Genomic DNA, 22,034 nt, shown 5'->3' on the forward strand with positions numbered 1-22,034 from the left:
AGAGCAAGTGGGAAAGGGGCAGAGAGAGGGAGAGAGAAAATCTCAGGCAGGCTCCCCACAGTCAGCACAGAGCCCAAAGTGGGGCCCAAACTCACAAACCATGAATGAGATCATGACCTGAGCCAAAGTCAGACACTTAACCAATTAAGCCATCCAGGTACCCCAAAATTACATTTTTAAATACAGCTTTACAGATTTAAATTTAACCTTGGAGGAAAGAAATTTTTTAATTGGATGGCTTACTTTGCTCATTACCAGAACATAACAAGGGATTCCTACAAAGAAATGTTTTGTAACAAATCAACTTTCCTCCTATTGACATGATATAGGAAATGAATGACCACTTAGAGTAAACAAAAGATCTGAAAAATCTTGGACAACAGTATGATCTATAACTGACATACGACAAGGTATCAAGAAACCCTGGGACTTTACAATTAACTGTCTGAGGCGTTATGAAATATCTGAGCTTCTATCTACTCTGAGGTACTGTGTTAGGTGGTAAAAATGAAAAGATAACAAGACATAGTCCTAGGCCTCAAAGAGTTCAGAATCTGGTGAGTGAGAGTCTTAGAAAAACAAACAATCACAATAATTCATTAAGTGTTATCATAAAGGAAAGAAGGCCTGGAACACTGATTCTCAAACCTGGTTGTGCATAAGAATTTCCAGAGCAGCCTTTATAAAATGCTCTTGCCCTATGTTTAAAAGACCATGATTTAAATAATCTAAGGGAGGGGTCCAGTGAATTGGTATTTTTAAAAGCTCCCAAGGAGATTCTAATACAATAGTTAAAATTGAGAATTACTGGGATAGGAGAAGGGCACCAAATTCAGCCCTAAGGACAAATGATAATGGGCAAATAGACAAGGAGAGAAGAATCAACATTGTGCAAAGGCGTGGAGATACTAGACCTCACGGTACATCAGGAAAATTGCAAATAGGTCTGTTGAGCTCAATACATTAGCAAAGGGAGATACAGTGAAAAAGGAGACTGGAGACAAAGGCAGAAGGTATATCATTGTATGGTCTATGAAGCAGTTTGGACTTTATACTAAAGTCAATGGAAAACCAGCAGGGAAGAGACGTGATCTCATTCTTCTTTTAGAAAAGATAGCTTCAGGTGCTGTGGAATATAGATTAGAGGGACTAGAAGGGGGAAACCAATTAAGAGGCTGTGGTAATCTAGGCAGGAAAGAGGGCCTGAACTAAAACAATGGTAGGTAGAAGATAGGAAGGTAGAAGATATTAAAGGAAAAGATAACTAGGAGGCAGAATCAACAGGGCAGTCAGACATGATTCATGAGAGAGTAAAAGAACTGTATGGCATCTAGTTTTCCTTATTTCGTGCCTACTTATGCTTTTTTGCTGGTGATGGATCTGCCCAGAATGAAACATCTCAGAGGTGGAGAGGACCAGCCTTTCATGGACTTGTTAACAACATACAATGTGGTTTGAACCCAGTCATTTCAAAATCAAAAGCTATCAAAATAATCAGGGTCTGCTTTACAATCCCTAAATGACTAAATTTCTGACATGCTTAAGGTCAAACACCTAACTAGTATTTCCACCCAATTTGGTGGGGACAGAGTAAATCACACTAAAACAAAGGTTTGAGAGATTTTAATGAACTCAAATGGCTGTGCCTCGTCTTTAAATCTGTCCAAAGCAAATGAAGTGAAAGCCTTCTAATCCTTCAGAGCTTCATCTGCAGAAAAAAGATCCTCCCTCCTACATCATCAAACTGACTTCCTTTAGCTCCTTGTTGTTCTGTGTAGATTTTTGATCCCAGAATTCTCTACAACATAGAAGGGAGGGCGGGGGACCAAAAAACAATTAAAACATTAAGCGCCCCAGCACTCACTTTGCAAATCTCCTAAAAATATTAAATTAGAATGTACTTTAACAAATGAATTCTAAAAATCTACACCCACCATCTATGCAAGCCTTTAAAATAATTTTGAAAATGAAAGTAGTTCTCACCACATTAGATTCGTTTATGGGGTAGTTGTTCCACCGGTAGTTGTAGTGCTCATAGTACCTGGTGGGAAACATTAGGAAAATGGGAGCTTTCTTGAGAGGAAAACAACGACAGCAAAACAACACTTTGTTTTATTTTGAGTTGCAAGGCTACTAACATTCATCACACGCCATATATCATTGCATCACTGTAGAATGACTCTGGTATTAGCATTAATGTGGATTTTGTAATTGTTGTGTTAGAAAATAACTTCAAACAGTATTTTTAGAGTCCAAGTGGCAAACCTTTCTCTGCTGAGGGCCCATGTCCCACAGAGGGAAGAAAATCATTTGAGGATTACATGCAAGTAGAAACAATTTTGAGAGCCTACAAAACATACTTTTAATACAACTTTTATATGAAGAAATGGGATGATAAATGATATTCATACACACACACACACACATATATATACTTCAGATAACCCAGGTAACATATTCCATAAAAAATGGCCAACTGTGGACAATGCAGAACAAAGAAAAGGTAAAGTGGGAGGGGGGGGTCAAAGAAAAGGAGGCAGGCAGAATGACAGGCATCCATGAAATGTTTGAAACATGCTTATACTAAAACATTATTTATCTGCAATTCAAATTTAACTAAACATCCTCTATTTGTTAAATATGACAACCCTACCCTAATAATCCTGCTGAGTTTCCTAAGTGTGTGTTATTAAAAAGTTTGGAAGCTATTGTCATTCATTGAAATAATCATAATATTAATAATGTACAGTTTATTTTTTTCAACCTTCAGAATTTATTTTTAGGAAGGAAGAATTGAATTTTCCCCCTGGACTTCTGTGGGGTTTTATAGGAAGTGAAAAAATGACTTATATTAGAAATTAACTTCATAACCTACTATTAGTTACTATAGTAACTACTGTATAGTGCTACTATAACAGAAACCTATCTTTGACATTCAAAAGGTTCAAGTTGGGGTGCTTGGGTGGCTCAGTCAGTTGAATGTCTGACTCTTGATTTTGGCTGAGGTCATGATCCCAGGGTCATGGGATTGAGTCCTGAGTTGGGCTCGTGCTGAGCGTGTAGCCTACTAAGCTTCCCTCTCTACCTCTGCCCCTCTCCACTTGTATGTGCACTCTCTCTCTATAAAACAAAACATTACAGGGGCACCTGGGTGGCTCAGTTAGTTAAGTGTCTGACTTCAGCTTAGGTCCTGATCTCCCGGTTTGTGAGTTCAAGCCCCACATTGGGCTCTGCACTGCTGGGGCAGAGCCTGCTTGGTATTCTCTCTCTCCCTCTCTCTCTGCCCCTTCCCCCTTGTGCTTTCTCTCTCAAAATAAATAAATAAACTTTAAAAACAAGACAAAATAAAATAAAATAACAAAACCCACAAGAGTTTCAAGTTGCCTTAAAGCTTTAAAAAGCCCATATTTAGGGGTGCCTGGGTGGCTCAGTTGGTTAAGCATCCAACATTTGATGTTGGCTCAGGTCATGATCTCATGGTTCGTGAGTTCAAGCCCCACATCAGGCTCTGCACTCCCAGCATGGCACCTGTTTAGAATTCTCTCTCCCTCTTTCTCTGCTCCTACGCTGCTTGTTCTCTCTCTCTCTCTCTCTCTCTCAAAATAAATAAACCTTTAACAAAAAGCCCATATTTATCAAGGACCCAGATTTGAGCTAACTGTGTTTCCCCCCCTGTCTTCCAGCATTTTAGCTTAACACTACTATTTCCCTTTCAGCAGCACCTACTGGAGTATATTTCAGCCATCAGGAAGAGTAATACTAAAAGTGAAGTAAAGGTTAAAACCAGGAAGAATGACTTGCTTTGAGAACTGAGGGAGTTATAGAATAAATAAGGCCTCAAGAGTATTCATTTACCACCTCACTGGGCTTTCATCTGAATTTATAAGTGAAGCAAAATATTCACATCCAACCTTCAGCCTCTTCTCAAAAGAGCTCAAGGAAGTGGCAAGAGTGTGAGTTCGGTGGGGAGAGGAGGTAGAGGGGAGGAGAGAAAGGAAGTCTGTCAGAACCAAATGTCTTATCATCAGTAATATTATTACTGAAGATAAACTTCCTCTTTAAACTACCAGCAGGCATGATGGGAAATTCAGCTGAACCGAAAGATTATTTCACGCCTGTGCTCTCTAAGATACGTGGCTGCCAAAGGCCACGAACTGTTCTCTTGACTCTACAGAAGCTGGGGAAGGACTATTACATACCCTGGGTCAAATTGTAATTTTACACTGGTGGGAAAGTAAATCCCTTCAAATGTGACCTGTGTCCATAAGGACTTCACTCGATATAAAATACTTTTCTCGTCTATAAGCCTAGGTGAGGCAGAGTGCCAAACAGATTAGACTGACAAAGGTAATGCTAAAACCAGGGCCTCAAGAGAATTTGCAAGTATGGATTGCATAAAGTATAACAAACTAATAATATACTAATATTATACAGGATTGTATCTTGCCAACCAAATAGATCACACCACTGCGACACAGCCAACCAGGTGGACACAGGACAGTTTATGTGGGAGAAGAGATTCTTGGCCAAGAGCAATGGGAGGAACCTTTTTTCTATTTGGAAATGCCTAGAACAGAAGGGCCTATACCCTGATTTGCTGGGAGGTGTGTCCAAAACAACATTTTATCTTTTAAGACAGGTTTGTGAAATTCAATTCTTTTGAAACTAGAGGAAAATTAACCATATTTAGGAGCATTATTAAGTACTTAAATTTCAAAGAATCAACACCTGGTACAATTGCCTGACTCATTTTATAATTCAGTGTCCCAATTACCTGACTTTTCTGTGGCCGAAAGTTTAAACAGTAATACAGAGGGATTGTGGAGGAAGTGGACAGTGCATGCATTTGGAATGGAGGGAACTCTAGTTCAGGGAGTAGAATAATAGGTAAGGATTGCACAGCAGAATACTGAGTTTAGTAAGGTCTAACCAAGGCTGCTAGTAATACACCTCAGTGTAACAGAGCATGGAAGAAAACAACAATAGTTTTTTTTTTCAATTTGATATATAAATGTAGCACGTTTTGTCCTAAGGGTATTAGAAAGCCAATCTCTCCTTCAAAATTTCAGGTTTCCTGAATTACCACTATTTGTGGACTAGAAGCGTGGATGTGATTGGTGCCACCTACTGGGTTAAATACAGAATTACAAACTGTCAACCCATTTTGAACTGTTTTCGTTATTATTAAACAAATTACTGTGAGTATGAGTCTTCATTGGGAGGATTATATATTAAACTGTTGATAAATTCAGATTTAAATCATAGCTTTTAGATGTGGACGAGTGGTGAGATACCATATGCTTTTACATTGGCATTTTCTGCGTATTCTAGGAGATGAACTTTGGGTATGGAGTCAAAAGCCTGGCTTCTCTGTACTAGTTTCTTGTCTTAATGATACCTACCCTATAGAGTTATTGTAAGCACTACCCAAAACCACATGTTTCTGATATGCTCTATAATACATTTTGACGGTCTTAGACAAAGAAAAAGCTGAAACTAAATGACTTGCCTGAGTTATTTAACTGTTTAGCTTCAGAATAAGGACTTCAACTCATATATCTGACTGTAAACCCAGTGGTTTTCTATTAAAATACTGTTTCCAAAAATTTGATGGTGAGATAATTTTGAGCGGCAACTGAAATAAATTTAGGACAAATAAATCTAGAACACGGCATTAAATATGATATAAATCACAGTGAAAAAAATTACTCCCTTTTCAATTCTTCAAACTTGATGGCATCAAGGAGAAAGTTTTGGTCTGGTGCTGGTTTGCTTTAAAACTCTCTACACCTTGCTAATCTCACTTCCTAAGAAAGATAAAATAGACCTCAGTCTTTAACACCTGGCTAGAACATCAAAATCTTGTTTTCAGTATATTTATTAAGTTTACCTTCTATAACAGAAAACTATTACTGGTTTTCCATTAAAAATAGTAATATCGGGGTGCCTGGGTGGTTCACTAGGTTGAGACTTGGACTCTTGATTCAGCTAAGGTCATGAACTCATGGTTTGTGGGTTCGGTGTAAAGCCGGTTCCGTGCTGGCAGTGCAGAGCTTGCTTGGGATTCTCTCTCTGTCCCTCCTCCTTCCCCTCTCCTTTCACCTCCTCCTCCTCCCCATTCATGCCTGCTTTCTCTTAAAATAAATAAACTTTAAAAAAGAATAAAATCATAATATTAACTTTATCTCTCAGAAATGTATTAACAAATTAAATAATTTAATCTAAACAGAACATACTGAATAAAAAATAGACCACTGACAGGGAAGTTGGGAAACACTGAGCGTGACCAAACCACCTACCTGTCATATCACTGTTGATAATGCTCTTAACATAATTACTTTAAAAAAATCCCTCTATGAAGAAAATGAATGCTTCTTTTGTTTTCTTTTCAATAATCAAACAAATAAATCAACATAAACAAAATCTAGGACTCAGATTTCAGATCCACTAAGGCTCAAATAAACCCAAAGATTTTGTATTATGTGGGTGTTAGAAAATGAAACTGGCCTATAATCAGTGTTCAGTGAGTGCACAATCAATAAAACAGAGCAGTAATGGGTCACACATGCCTGTAGCTAATTTCATTTGTGGTAACTGGAAATTTAGTGCCGTATCACTTAATTCTCCAGAAACATAAAGAGGAGACAAGAGAAAAGAGGGTACTGATCTGTGAGCTGCCCTAGTCCAAAGTTCAAAGATTCAATGTTCTGCAAGCAAAGAAAAAAAAATCTCTGGAAGTTATTGAATCAAATGGAACCCTTCACTATTTACTAGTCTTAACTTGATTTGAATCTGGAGCTAAAAGATTTTAAACTCCATAATCTAAGATCCCTCGAGATGACCTTCAGCTAATTTTAAAGTAAAACAAGGATCTGTCCTCCTCACACTCTTCTCCTTCATCTTTTAATATATGCCTTGATTGCTTTACATTGCTTCTGATTGTATTCTAGGTTCTTATTGGAGAAGAAAATCTCAAGCTTTCTGTTGTCCAATTCTTATCAAAGCAATAGTGAAAAGAGAAAAATATAAAGGCCGCTTAGGTGGCTTAGTCAGTTAAGCGTCCGACTTCAGCTCAGGTCATGATCTCACCTGAGATCTTGTGGGTTTGAGCCCCACGTTGGGCTGTGCGCTGACAGCTCAGAGCCTGTTTCAGATTCTATGTCTCCCTCTCTCTCTGCCCCTCCCCTGCTTATGCTCTGTCTCTCTCTGTCTCAAAAATTAGTTAACATTTTAAAAAAAGAAAATATATAAGTGGAACACTGGCTAAAGAATGGGTAGTAGATCCAGCCATCTAGATTTTGTAAATTTTATCTATGGGTCAAGTCAGACTAATAGAGTGCTGTGTACATGGACCAAATCACCTTGAACTGATCCATTGCTTTTTAAAATTTGCAGATTGATAATTTTTTATTAGATTGTGCTAATAATGATAAGAAACAGCCTAGGAAATTTAGATTCTGAATTCATTTTAGAAGTATTGTTGAGGACATTAGCTACTATAACATATGTAGAGTACCCCATTTCCATGGAGGAGAAATTTCTCTCTGGCCTCAGTACTAGTAAAAGCTGGGGCACCTGGGTGGCTTAGTCGGTTAAGCGTCCGACTTTCGCTTAGGTCATGATCTCGCGGTTCGTGGGTTCGAGCCCTGCGTCGGGCTCTGTGCTGACTGCCGGCTCAGAGCCTGGAGCCTGTTTCAATCTGTGACTCCCTCTCTCTCTGACCCTCCCCTGCTCATGCTGTCTCTCTCTCTCTCCTAGAAATAAATAAAACATTTAAAAAAAACCAAAAAGTACTAGTAAAAGCTATATTTCTCCTGAGCAATTGGTTTATTATTATTTTGTGGACAATGTAAACCCATTTTTCAGGGAAATACAGAGCCAAGTTTGAAGCTGCTTCTACCAACTATGTATAGTACTTTCATTATGTATTTTTATGTTTTTACCTGGCTTTAACTTATTTTCTCTTTGACTTGACTTACTCAGCTATGTATATAATCTTATGTGCCATGTGTGATTTTATCATCTGTTCAAGCCCTTTATGGAATAAGATTGAGAAGAAATTAGAGATATACATATTGATACAAATACTAATAAAACATTGTCATCCTCTAACCATGATTTCTCACTGCATGTATCTTTTTAAAAATAAAGTTCAGAGGGGCGCCTGGGTGGCTTAGTCGGTTAAGCGTCCGACTTTCGCTTGGGTCATGATATCGGGGTTCGTAGGTTCGAGCCCTGCGTCGGGCTCTGTGCTGACTGCCAGCTCAGAGCCTGGAGCCTGTTTCAGTCTGTGACTCCCTCTCTCTCTGACCCTCCCCTGCTCACGCTGTCTCTCTCTCTCCTAGAAATAAATAAAACATTCAAAAACAAATAAAGTTCAGATTCCACACAGGAGCATCTGTACTAGGTATGCTCCCATTCTTAAGAAGACTGGTGTATTCATGGGGAGTAATTTTATTATCATGTTTCACAATTACATATATTCCACATGTTCCTTTGTATATATTACATATTGTATGTCATTAATTACAAAATATATAATTTAAATTATATAAATAATTTAAAGTAAAAAATAGATTTCAGATTCATGGATCCCTAAAAATTTAAGAACCCTTACTCCTGTCCCTCAGAAGTTAATCTTTCATTTTTTAAATGGTAAAATATACTATTTAGTGATGCCATAAATTCTTTTGAGTGGGGAGAAACACTGAAAATCTCAGAGAAATTGATTGGTGAAACTCACAGCCATTTTCAGATGGCTATCTCTTTGGCCTTCTGTTCTGAAGTAGCAGAGTCTATTCCAATAAGATTCATGAGATCAAACTACAATAATTCCTAGGAAAAGGGAGGAAGTAGGGATGAAACTAATATTTTATCAGGTGCCAACTATGTATCAACTATAAATATGTACTTAGTCTTTACAAAAGAAAATTTCACTTCCTCCAGAGGAATCCTTACTTTACCAGAGCTTTTGAGTAAGAATAATAAGAGCGATAAAATTTATTATGTCACTACTAACATTTAATTTACTGTGTGCCAGGCATTGTGTTAATCACTTTGCAAGAAATGGAATTTTCAATGAAAATAAAATAAAACTTCAACCTGCATACCTATGATACTTTACCTCGAGACCCAGGAAGATTAAAATATGCTTGCTTTGGCTCCAAATTCTGCTGTATGTACAGTGATAATTTCAGGTCATTGGCCTTCTGGTAGTTCTTCAAGGCTTCAATTCTCAGCTCAATCACTTTTCCATTAAAGTCATTCTACAAGAGAACATTTTCAGAACTACACATATAGTATTGGCTTCTCTAAAGCACCTGTTACCTGAATCCTTTTTACTCAGAAGTTTAAAATGATCCCATCATGCTCAGTCTCTGAAGTTGGGCAGAAAGTATTTGCGATTTCTCCTCATTTCAAATAGAACAAAATCAAGACTAAAGGAAAAGTATGTATTTATCTTAAGTTATTCAAAGTGAAGCTGGAGATAGGTCTCTGCGGCGATCTCCCCATGAGACATTTCTTTTAGCAGGATAATTGGTAATCCAGATGAGGGAATAGGGATTAATATTATGAAACTAAAAGACTTTATATTGTGTGAATTAAATTATATCCCATGTCCAACCTTGGAAGATCTTAGTACCTGAAGGGTGTTGGCTTGTTCCTGATACCTGACCCATTCCATTTTCCTCTGTTGCTTTTCCTGGTGGAAGAAAGAGCCTCTGGGTGACAAAGTAAATTGAGATCAGAAAGCAGAGTTCTCAAAATGCTGCAAAGACTTTATAGCAAAAGTACGGTGTCATAGATTTGCTAATAAATTGGTTTCAACTGCACAGTCCTAGTAGGCCTCATCTGTACAATCCACGCTTTAAAAGCTACATGCTAAATGAATAGAATCCATTTTTATGAATAAGTTTGTTGTGGGAAGATTAGGTACAAGCATAATACTTCTAAATAAGTGTTCAAAAACAAATTAGCTATTCTTCTGACACCACATAGTTACTTGTGGAGTTGACATTGTTGGTATAGTTTCTCCCACTTTGCCCTCATTAACATTATTTCCCCTAAACTTGCAATGTCACTCCAAATCAAATATAATATCCCAGAGGAACCAGATCTCCTATAAAACTTCTATTAGCTTCAGGAGCATACTGATACCTTATCAAAAATTTCTAATCTATCAGCTCTAAAAGCCACTACCATTTAGAAAGATCACACTACCTTCTTTTTCTCTTTCAGTTTCTCTGCACATGATGTCTCCAATTCATTCTTGGCCTTCCTAGGTGATAAAGGGGTTTTGGGAACCTGGGATAAAAGAAGAGAGGTAAGGGAATAGAAGGTCCCAGGAAAGAAGTACAACGTCTCAGCCAACAGTAAATCCAATATACATATGCTCAAGGCCCAGATCCTGCCTATTTGCCTGCCCAAATTAGCCTTGATTGTCAACAGGCTGTTTCCAGCAGTGTGGCCTCAACAACCTTGAATTCTAAGTAACATGTAGTCCACTTGCCTTCCCATCCTGCAAGTCTGCTCTGTTTTTTATCTGCAGTGCTTTTTGTTGATCACCAAGCTCTTCTGTGTTGAATGTCTGTAGAGAGACATTTTGGCAAAGCTTTAAATTAGTGGGAATTAGTGAGGGAAGTGGAAAACCAATGTAAGTCAAGGCTTTTGGTTTCTGCCAGTCAGCAACCTGTCAGGGTTTGACATGAAGTGTACTACCAAATGGGGTTCAAAATGGAACAAATCTTTCCATTTGGTCTCTTGAGTGTAACTTATAATAATAAAACCTATTAACTGTACCCTTATTATAAACTATCAGTACTGTAAGCTACTTACACATTTCTTTACTTATTTACAATACTCTACTACATTAAAAACAATCTCATTTAAGCCTCACAGAACTATTTTTATTTCCATCTTCTAAATGGGAAAAAGAGATTTGAAGAGGCTAAGTCATTTGTTTAGGGTCACATAGCTAGAAAAGCACAGAGCAGAAATTTGAACCAGATCTAATGGACCCTGAAGCCTATGTTCCTAACCACTGACCATACTGTTCGTCTCTCCATTTTTTTGCTGTCTAAACATACGAGTAGGGAAAGCCAGTCAAAAGCTGACATATATGGATATCTCTTATTAAAAAATCTTTTGGGAGCTTTGAAGAAGCTGGATTTTGATAGAGGAATTGTGCCAGCACATTTCCTATCACAAGGACTCAAAAACTCAAGAACTAAAACTGATAATTCACAGAACTGATTTGTAGCTGCCTCTGAGAAGTAGGAGCAGATCTCAGGTCAAGATGCAGGACTTGATGGTATCCTGATTATTTGTGGAAAGTTAAGATGAAAAAAGCAGTCAGAGATCACACCACACACTGTTTATATCACAAGACACAATCTGTTCTTCTAGTCTTCTAGTCTGTGAAAAAGCACTCAGATCCCAAGGACTTAGACTACAACGGAATTTTGACTCCCAGCAGGTTTCCCAGCAAAAGGCCCTACTATTATATGTTAAGCAATGGAGTGATTGTTACAAAATCATAGGAGGATTAGAATTAGGTATTTATTGATTCATTTATTCAACTTACATTTACTGATTGTCTAGTAGACAATGTTCTAAGCATTGGGCTACATGCTAAGGATTCAGAGATGAACAAAGCAATCAAGAAACCGGAGGAGCTTGTATTCCAGGGGGGATCAGGGAGATAAGAAAAAGTAAAATAATAATAATAAAGTAAAAAATAATAAGCTTAATTATAAAAAGTGCTATGGAGGACATAAATAGTGTTATATAATAGAAAGTAAGGGAGAGGTGCCCTATTTTAGATGGAGCGAACAAGGAGGGCCTCCCTAAGGAGGTGATATTTAAGCAGAGGCCTGAAGGATGAATTTGAGCCAACCAAAAGAAAATAGTATTACAAGCCAGAGTAAAGCAAAAGCTTTGAGATAGAAAAGGTCTGGGCATGTTTGAGAATCCATAAGGAGGCCCGTGTGGGTTGCACAGAAAGTAAGGGCAAGACTTCTAGGAGAGGACAGAGGCAGGCAACAGCCACATTATGCCACAATAAGGAGCAGATATAAATGGTTTCCATAAGAATAATGACCTGATTTGATTGTTTCAAAAATATCACTCTGGTTGCTGTGCAAAGGATGGATTGGAATGAGGCATGGATGGAAGCAGAGACATAACAAAATGAGAATGGGGACCAGAGGAGAGGGAAGTTCTTTACATTAGAGTCTGTAAGACAATACTATCAAGAGATCCTTAGAGGCACACCTTGTTCCATAGCATCTCCATTTCCTTCTGAAGCATCTTGTTTTTCCTTTCCTGTTGGAGGGGGGAAAAAACCCAAACAGAAACGTGTTTGTCCAGTCATGAAAGTGAAATTGGAAGAAATTATAAGTAATGAGGGGAGAGGGGTGGGGGCCTAGGTATAAAGCAAACCTTAGAGGAAAGCAATAAATAGGCCTAGCTCAAAATTCAGGAACATAAGAGATGAGTTTGATGATGATGATAAAAAAATAATAATGACTTTGAATAATAACTATAATTATGGTAATTATAGTATGATATCAACAAAAATGAGTTCCTCACACAACACTTAAGATGTTCTGATCATACAGCAATTTCTCTGGGGCTTAGACCACTAACTTATAATTTTTAAGACCCTTTACCTTGTTGGTTTTTTAAAATCTTATGAGTCTCCTGGAGCAAACTATTTCTTTTATTTTGCTTTGGTATTTTCTATTCTTTTGAAATGTGAAGATTAATAAGCTTGTATTACTAACCCCTAAATGAAAAGTTTTTAGGGGTGCCTGGGTGGCTCAGTTGGTTGGGCATCTGATTTTGGCTCCCATCATGATCTCACGGTTCATGAGTTCAAGCACTATGTCGGGTTCTGTGCTGGCAGCTTGAGGCCTGGGGCCTGCTTTGGATTCTTTGTATCTCCCTCTTTGTATCTCTCTGACCCTCCCCCACTTACTCTCTGTCTCTGTCTCTCAAAAATGAATAAAAGTTAAAAAATTAAAAAGAAAAAAACAGTTTTTAAGGGTCAAAAAGAAATAGAATTTTTGCTAGCTAGTTTTGAGTTTGCCCAACATTTCTTCTGACCCCTTTCTAGATAAAGGAGATATGAGTATTGGTGCCTCAGATGCTAGAGATGAGCTCTCTGTCTTTCCATCCACTTTTGATGGTAGTAATTGAATTGAGCCCTGTTTAGGAGGCAATTCCCTGGAGTGTCCACCAACGTCTTACCAGATTCTGCTTCATCTCCTCTGCTTCCTTAATGAGCTCTATGACTGAAGATTCTTCACTCCCCTTCCCTGCCATGATCTGCCTCATGATCTGTAGACTAGAATGAAGAGAAAGACATCATAAACCATAATATTTCCTAAAGGGTAAAATTAATATTCTGCAAACAGTCAGAAAGCACTCTATCAAGGGAGAGAGATGAGTGCTGAAATCACAGGAGTTACAGAATTCCTTCTGGACATATTAGGTCTCTATAGGTGACTTTATTCCCAATCTACATTTGCCTCAGCAATGTGTTCTCTAATGACTTTTGTGCTCAATAGTGCTCAAAACTTAGGCCTCCAACAGCCAGTGAGACTCTTCTTTACCCTTCCAAAAAAATATTTTGGTGTATGGCTTTTGAGGTAGAAAGGGTGAAAAAGAAGTTCAGGAAATCTGTTGCCTTCAGCATAAATCCCAGAATTATGTCCTTCCCCATCTCTGTTCATATTCCTTCACCATACAAAAGACATTTGAGTTAGTTGGGGAAACCACTTACACCCTTATGGTAGCTCCCAGAGAATCCAAGCCATCAAGAAGTTTCTAACACAATCTGAATCAATACCAAGTGAGTCAAAGGCTCTCTCTATTCTTTTTTTTTTTTTTTACAAATAGTTTATTGTCAAGTTAGTTTCCACATAACACCCAGTGCTCATCCCCACAAGTGCCCTCCTCCATGCCCATCCCCCTCCCCCCCATCCATCAGTCCTCAGTTTTTGTCACCATTCAAGAGCTCTCATGGTTTGCCTCTCTTCCTTTCCCCCACCATTTCCCCCCTTCTTCTCCCCCTTGTTCCTCAGTTAAGTTCCTCCTAATCCTCCTATACGTGCAAACATATGATATTTGTCCTTCTCTGCCTGACTTATTTCGCTCAGCATAACACCCTCAAGGTCCATCCATGTTGCTATACATGGCCAGATTTCATTGTTTCTCATTGCCATGTAGTATTCCATGGTATAGATAAGCCACATCTTCTTAATCCATTCGTCAAAGGCTCTCTATTCTTAAAAGCATTAATTTATGTTTGTGTTTATTGTACTTTTTCCTCCTTAACTATAAGCAGAAAAGCAAGCCTTTGTGTTCTTTTGCCCTAAGAGCAGTTTATTTCTGCATTGTAAGCAGCTGGTGCTTGATCACCACTTTCTGCTTGGCTTTTGTTCTCCAAAAGTCAGAGCTCCCTGAGATGCTTCTCTACTGTAAGGGTAGAGAATGAAAGTAGACCTGTTAAGGTGAGATTCTCTGAGACTAGAAAGGAAACAAAGTTGATGGGTCCCAGAACAGTGAGTGCCCTAGTTAAGAGTTGAGATCTTATCTGCCTGGCATATTAAAGAGACCAGACCCTAATCCAGAGGACTCCTAGACCCAGAAAGCTCTTCTATTTCACTGCTTCAAATGGGAAGAGCAGATTATCTATCCTAAAGTGATTCCACAAACATGTATAAGGAGCTATCAGTGTAACCATGATAGACTGAAGATACTCAAGGTTCTTCTCTGTTTCTTGTGTGGACATTCTAGGGAAGAAGAGTTATAACTGTAGCTCCTTGAGATGAGGGCTGAGTTATACTTAATTTTACTAAAAGAAAATAAAGAATTACTTGCCACTGATTTTTTGGTTACAAATTCTTTATCTATTATAGCTAAATGTCTAAACCTTTTTTAAAAATGTAAATAATCATTGTTAATCCTATGGATTAAAGTTCTCCAGCTTTTTCCCCTCTAGGAAATACTGAGTAGGGAACCCTTACCTTCTCTGTTTTTCCTCCAAGTTAGACATCAACTTCTGGAATAAGAAATTGTTCTTATCTTCAAGAGGTTTTAGGATTTCTAGAAGTTCCTCCTTCCTTAACTTTAAGTCCTCATTCAATTCCTTCAAGTAGTTGTCATCTATTTTGGAACATCTGTGGGAAGAATAATATTTGCCTTTAGCCTAGGTTAATAATAGAGATTCTCCTTTTGCCTCTGGATAGGTACCACTTGGCATCTTTTGTTCAAGACTCACCTTGCTTTTGAGGGCAAGTAAGATCCTGAAGGGTTTGAACCACTTGTCATCTTGAAGGGAAATTTCTACTCTAAGAATAGAGAAGTCTTCTTGAAAATATGTGCTTTCTTGTTCCATTCAGTTAGGTCATCATTTTTCCGCTGCTGTTCTTGAAACATCTGTTGCATTGGACTGGTTTTAGCTACCGCTTGAGTCACAATGGCCCTAAGACCACAGAATTACCAGTGTTTTAAGTAACTCCAACACCAATGACAACTTGTTGACTGAAAATACTGTTAGATACATCTAATCGATTCTTGCCTTAGGTTGAACCAATGCCCAAAGCCCAAAGCTTTTTTTAGCCCAAAAACTGAAGTCTTAGATTGAATGGGATAGAATCAGAACACATCTATATTATGAAATTCCTAGAAACTGCTGACTAGTCAAAAATAACTCACTAACACCGTCTTCCATGCCAATTAAACTCCGTGAAATGTCTACTATCTACTATCCAGATTCTGTGAGTAAAGAAAATATAAATATAAAGACCCTTTACCTTCTGAGGGTCTTAGAAGAAGAAGAGAAAAACCTCTAAGAGACGTTTTTAAAGAATAAAGGCCAAATTGGCAAATATAAGGTATGGATATAATATTGAGTGATATATGAGCCAATTATCATTTTCCTTTCTTCAAAGTTTGATATATTATAGGGCAAGAGAGAATAATACTGGACACATAGCAAGAGATAAAATTTATGAAAAATCCATACTATCAGTATGTCCTACCACAGCCAGGCTTTTTCCTGAGAGACTATAATGTTACACTTACTTCCAGATTCTGATTTGGCCTCCATTTTTTTCCCCCTTGCTAGAACCACATTTCTCCTCAACTAAGATCTCTGTCTTCATCTATGTAACTTAGTGAGCAGAAAATAACCCAAAGAGTTACACATTTGTTTCTTCATGCCCTTTAAACACAGCTCTGGGGCAATAGTTTTAGTGTTCCCAAATGTGAATTAAGTCATGTCAATTTCAAATATTAACTGAGCATTTCTGGGCATCTTCTATGGGCATCCTCCAAAGTAGAAGTTAAGAGTTAAGAGTAACTTAACCTCTTTGTGTTTTGGAAAACCTTAAAGGCAGAGTATTGTAGTGGAAGTAACACAAGATTTAGTTAGTCAGATCTCGGTTTGAATCTTTGCTTCACTGTGAGAAGTGAGCTAACTGTGAGCAAGTTACCAAATTCTCTGAGCCTCAGGTCCCATTTTTGTAAAAATGAGAATGGCAAATATAAAGGTTTGAATGAAAATTAAATATAATATTATATGAAGTTCCTGGCTTGTGTCAGGTGTTTACTTTTTTGTGTGTTTTTGGTTGGTATAGGTTTGGGGATTGTTTAATGCCCTAAGCAATATAAAATACAAAAAAAGGCTGATTTATATGAGGCTAATAAAACTTAAACTTCAGGACCCTTCATCTTTACAAAGGCTCCATACTTCATTTTATATCCATAATTTTGTATTCTTTTTTTGGAAAGAGGGAACTCTCCAAATTATATATACTTCAGGATCCAAAAAAACCTGGATCTGCCCCTGGTTGGACCTGATACATTATCTCCTATAAGGATCTTCTACAGCAAAACATCTCTTTAGTCAGTCTCTACAAATACTTTTTCTAAAGCAAACATGTGTCTCTTGTAAGTTTTGTATGATAGCTAGTATAATATGACATTAAATTAGAACAGTCATCTCAGATGAAGCACAATGTAATTCACACTGGTTGTCTTAAGAGTTCCCATGAAAAGTTTGGATTGAACGAGGGTGAGCAAACTAGTTAAAAGCAGGAACTTAGTTTTTTAGACTGTAGATTTAAGTGGTATCAAATAGTAGAGAACAATAATGACATTGATACTAAAGCATAGACTCTTTAAATTTCATATCTTAATGAATTTCATATCTTCATATCTTGGTTGGCAGAATAATGTTAGAATTTTAAAACACTTAATGGACAGGCAGCATCCCAGCTCACCTTCCTTTGTGTCCTTGCTTTCAAATGATTGAATGGGGAAGAACATTTGCTATTCTGACATCAGAATATGTTCTTTTCAGTAGCCAATCAGCACTTTTTATTCCCTAACATTCCACTGCCCATTTCTTCAAATTGGAATATGACTTCAAGAAGAAATTTGTCTTGTAATAATGTATACATTAAAAGATCTTAAAATAAAAAAACTAGCATTGAATGGGAATAATTGATAGACTACATCATCTCTGGGACCAGAGGTAGGGAGGGTGAAGCTATAGATGACCATTAGAAATCAAAAGGAGGGAAGTTGAACACTGATTTTTCCTGCAGTAGAAAGTTAGGTCATCTGTTGATTGAGGAAGCATGATAGGAAACTTGGGAAGAGCAATGACTTGAGGTTTGGAATAGCACCTGAGTCACAGAAAAGGAAGCCAACCAGGCAAGAGTGCTAGGATCGCCAAGTAGTGCTAAAGGTCAAGGTGAGTTTGGGAGTTGCAGATTTGTCACGGCATGAATCAGCAGTTATACAATTTCTCCAGCAGTACTTGGCAAGATATAAGCAATAGTAGGGAGAACAGATGGTTGGTTGACTCTGAGCTGCAACTTGGCAGAATATATAAGCAGAGGTTCAAGGAGTAAGGGGGCTGAGCAGGCTGGTAAGAGTATCCATCGAAGAGAGGGTTGATCATGACATTCAGGCTGTGCAGGGAAGAAAATGAAGAGCGGGTGGTTAAGTGCAGAAACCAGAAAGGGGTTGAGTTTAAAGGGTCTAAGCTAGAAGAACAGGAGGTTATGGTCAGTGAACATACTTCCTGTGAAATAACTTGTGGAACCTCACCAATGTTTAGATAAATTATAGTAGCAAATCATATTTTTTTCTGCACTAAACATTCTGTTTCTTTGTCACTGCATAATATCCACTGAAATTCATATGGTACCTCAAAATAGGCCTTATAACAAGCTATTCACGATGACCTCATCCAACATTATAGCATTTGATTTTAGTATGTGTTAAGAAAAAGCGTGATTGTGCTATAATTAGACAACTCAGAGCAGTAACATTTTAGTGTTAGTTTTACCAGTAAAAAATCAGATTAGTCTAATTAAGCCAGGTTTCCAAGAATAGAGGCAATTATTTTCATATTAAAGGGGAAAAAGTGAAAGCACGCGCGAGAAAAAGAAGCTTTTCTATTCTCCCCTCCCTCGGTTTTGGTTGCTGCAACAAAATTCCTGAGGGAGGAAACATGAGGACCTTCTGGTCCTTTCTGACGCAGAGCCAATTCAACCCTTGAAGACATTATAAGATTTCCATTAACTGAAATAAGGAGAGAAGTGCTGGCAAAATCATAAACATAAGTTCTTAAAGATCACCCACATCTCCTTGTGCTGTTTGTTAGGATCACTTTGTTGTCTGTTTTACCTCCTTATAGCTGTCCCAAGCTAGGCAGCATGTATATTTGGAGTGAGTTCAGGTAGTTTTGAGGATTGAGATACAATTCACAACTCTTGAATTCCCTACGTTACTGTTGAAGTCTTTTTGAAAGTAATGCATTTTATATGTGTGTCCAGATACTTAGTACAATGGTCTTCAAACTGAGGCAGGTGAACTTTCACAAAAGCATTTCAGGAAATGTGGAAATGAGGCTGGTCTTCACGGAGTCTTTTGCTGGATCCTCAATTTCCACAAGCGCTCTTCACTAAAATGGATTTGCCTGCAAACGCCCCTTGGCCACTTTCCCCATCTCCCTTTTCTTAATCACATTTTTCCCTCTTGTTAGAACAAAATACCTTTCAACCATGTGAAGTCTTACTTCAGTGACTTGTTTATCTTACTTCAGAGATTTGCTCTGGGGATGGGTCTAAAAACTTCTAGGGTATTAAACTAACCACAATTTAAAATTCTGGTGTTGGTGGGGCACCTGGGTGGCTCAGTCGATTGGGCATCTGACTTCGGCTCAGGTCATGATCTCACCGTTCGTGAGTTCGAGCCCCGTGTTGGGCTCTGTGCTGACAGCTCAGAGTATGGAGCCTGCTTCGGATTCTGCGTGGCTCTCTCTCTGACTCTCCCCTGCTCATACTCTTTCTCTCTCAAAAATAAACAAACATTAAATAAAAATAAAATGCTGGTGTTGGGGTGAAAGAGAGGGAATGATTGTTAATGACTGGATTACAAATTATTTTGCAGGTCAGGTGGTTTCCAATTCTTTGCTTTCATCAAAATGAAGGATGATCTAATCAAATTGTCAGCTTAAGTTTATTACAAATGAGATTTGATGATAAATTACTATATGGGTTTTGGGTTATAATTCAGAAAGAGTTCAAAGATTTCAGTGACACTGCTGTAACAAAATACCTTTCATTCCTATCTACTTATTTGTGTAAACAAGTTTTGTCAGTGAGTATTGTATGTAAAGTAAATAATATAAATAAATTGATGCTGAAGTCTATATTATTCTATATGTTAGACTAGAATAATATAGGTAAAATAATATCCACCTATAAATATGTGAACTAAATGGGGGGAGGGTAAGTCTACCCATCAATTAATAAAAGCATTTTCAAAGCAATTTGTTATACTTAAAAATTATTTATGAAAAAAATCTTTTTTTCTTAATTGTGTACTACTAATAATTATAATCCTAATGCAATTCTAAAGGATTGTTAACATTTAGAACCTTAAGGTCACAGGAAATAAAAAATATAACTTCAATGTTACATTCATAGTTTGCAGAAGGTATGATAAGGTGATATAAAAAAAAGTCTTCCAAGCATAAAATATGTTGCATTTGAATAAAAAAACTCTATGGGGAAAGTGAGATGGAAATGTGAGTTCAAGGAGAAAAAAGAGAAAAATATAAAAATTTTGACTGCTAAAGAAGGGTTTATTCACAGTTTTATATGTTACTGGATATGGGTTTTTAAGATTAATCGAATACATTTTAAAGTGATATAAAAAATTTATTTGAAAATGTCAGTATGTCAATACACCAGAACATTTTTTTGTAACTGCTTAACTTAAAATAACAAATTTTATGGCATATAAACAGACACTCAGATCAATGGAACAGAACAGAGAACCCAGAAATGGACCCACAAACATATGGCCAACTAATCTTTGACAAAGCAGAAAAGAATATCCAGTGGAATAAAGACAGTCTCTTCAGCAAGTGGTGCTGGGAATACTGGACAGTGACAGGCAGAAAAATGAAACGACCACTTTCTTACGCCATACACAAAAATAAACTCAAAATGGGCAAAAGACCTAAATGTCAGACAGGAAGCCATCAAAATCCTTGAGGAGAAAGCAGGCAAAAGACTCTTTGACCTTGGCTGCAGCAGCTTCTTACTCAACACGTCTCTGGAGGCAAGGGGAACAAAAGCAAAAATTAACTATCGGGACCTCATCAAAATAAATAGCTTCTGCACAGTGAAAGAAACAATCAGCAAAACTAAAAGGCAACTGATGGAATGGGAGAAGATATTTGCAAATGACATATCAGATAAAGGGTTGGTATCCAAAATCTATAAAGGCCTTATCAAACTCAACACGCATAAAACAAATAATCCAGTAAAAAAATGGGCAAAAGACATGAATAGACTCTTCTCCAAAGAAGACATCCAGATGGCCAACCAACACATGAAACAATGCTCAACATCGCTCATCATCATGGAAATACAAATCAAAACCACAAAGAGATACCACCTCACACCTGTCAGAATGCCTAACATTAACCACTCAGACAACAACAGATGTTGGCGAGGATGCGGAGAAAGAGGATCTCTTTTACACTGCTGGGGGGAATGCAAACTGGTGCAGCCACTCTGGAAAACAGTACAGAAGTTCCTCAAAACATTGAAAATAGAGCTACCCTACAACCCAGCAATTGTACTACTAGGTATTTNGCAAAAGACCTAAATGTCAGACAGGAAGCCATCAAAATCCTTGAGGAGAAAGCAGGCAAAAGACTCTTTGACCTTGGCTGCAGCAGCTTCTTACTCAACACGTCTCTGGAGGCAAGGGGAACAAAAGCAAAAATGAACTATCAGGACCTCATCAAAATAAATAGCTTCTGCACAGTGAAAGAAACAATCAGCAAAACTAAAAGGCAACTGATGGAATGGGAGAAGATATTTGCAAATGACATATCAGATAAAGGGTTGGTATCCAAAATCTATAAAGGCCTTATCAAACTCAACACGCATAAAACAAATAATCCAGTAAAAAAATGGGCAAAAGACATGAATAGACTCTTCTCCAAAGAAGACATCCAGATGGCCAACCAACACATGAAACAATGCTCAACATCGCTCATCATCATGGAAATACAAATCAAAACCACAAAGAGATACCACCTCACACCTGTCAGAATGCCTAACATTAACCACTCAGACAACAACAGATGTTGGCGAGGATGCGGAGAAAGAGGATCTCTTTTACACTGCTGGGGGGAATGCAAACTGGTGCAGCCACTCTGGAAAACAGTACAGAAGTTCCTCAAAACATTGAAAATAGAGCTACCCTACAACCCAGCAATTGTACTACTAGGTATTTATCCAAGGGATACAGGTATACTGTTTTGAAGGGGCACGTGCTCCCCAATGTTTATAGCAGCACTATCAACAATAGCCAAAGTATGGAAAGAGCCCAAATGTCCACTGATGGATGAATGGATAAAGAAGATGTATATAGATACAATGGAGTATTACTCAGCAATCCAAAAGAATGAAATCTTGCCATTTGCAACT

At 37.7% G+C, this 22,034-nt stretch overlaps 1 protein-coding gene across 1 annotated transcript; it reads right to left on the reverse strand.

Moving 5' to 3' along the window:
- Positions 1 to 1,608: 1,608 nt before the first annotated feature.
- CCDC196 (coiled-coil domain containing 196) lies at positions 1,609 to 17,320 on the reverse strand. Its single transcript, XM_077767074.1, is given in 12 exon segments — positions 1,609 to 1,798; positions 1,984 to 2,003; positions 2,006 to 2,041; positions 9,125 to 9,266; positions 9,644 to 9,703; positions 10,222 to 10,305; positions 10,511 to 10,588; positions 12,274 to 12,324; positions 13,252 to 13,348; positions 15,033 to 15,185; positions 15,287 to 15,490; positions 17,292 to 17,320. Coding segments are annotated over 11 exon segments (873 nt in total). The 5' UTR covers positions 15,337 to 15,490; positions 17,292 to 17,320; the 3' UTR covers positions 1,609 to 1,696.
- Between the last annotated feature and the right edge of the window lie 4,714 nt (positions 17,321 to 22,034).

The sequence above is a fragment of the Crocuta crocuta genome, unplaced genomic scaffold (assembly GCF_008692635.1).
Source record: "Crocuta crocuta isolate KB4526 unplaced genomic scaffold, BGI_CrCroc_1.0 scaffold55, whole genome shotgun sequence".
Taxonomy (NCBI): Eukaryota; Metazoa; Chordata; class Mammalia; order Carnivora; family Hyaenidae; genus Crocuta; species Crocuta crocuta.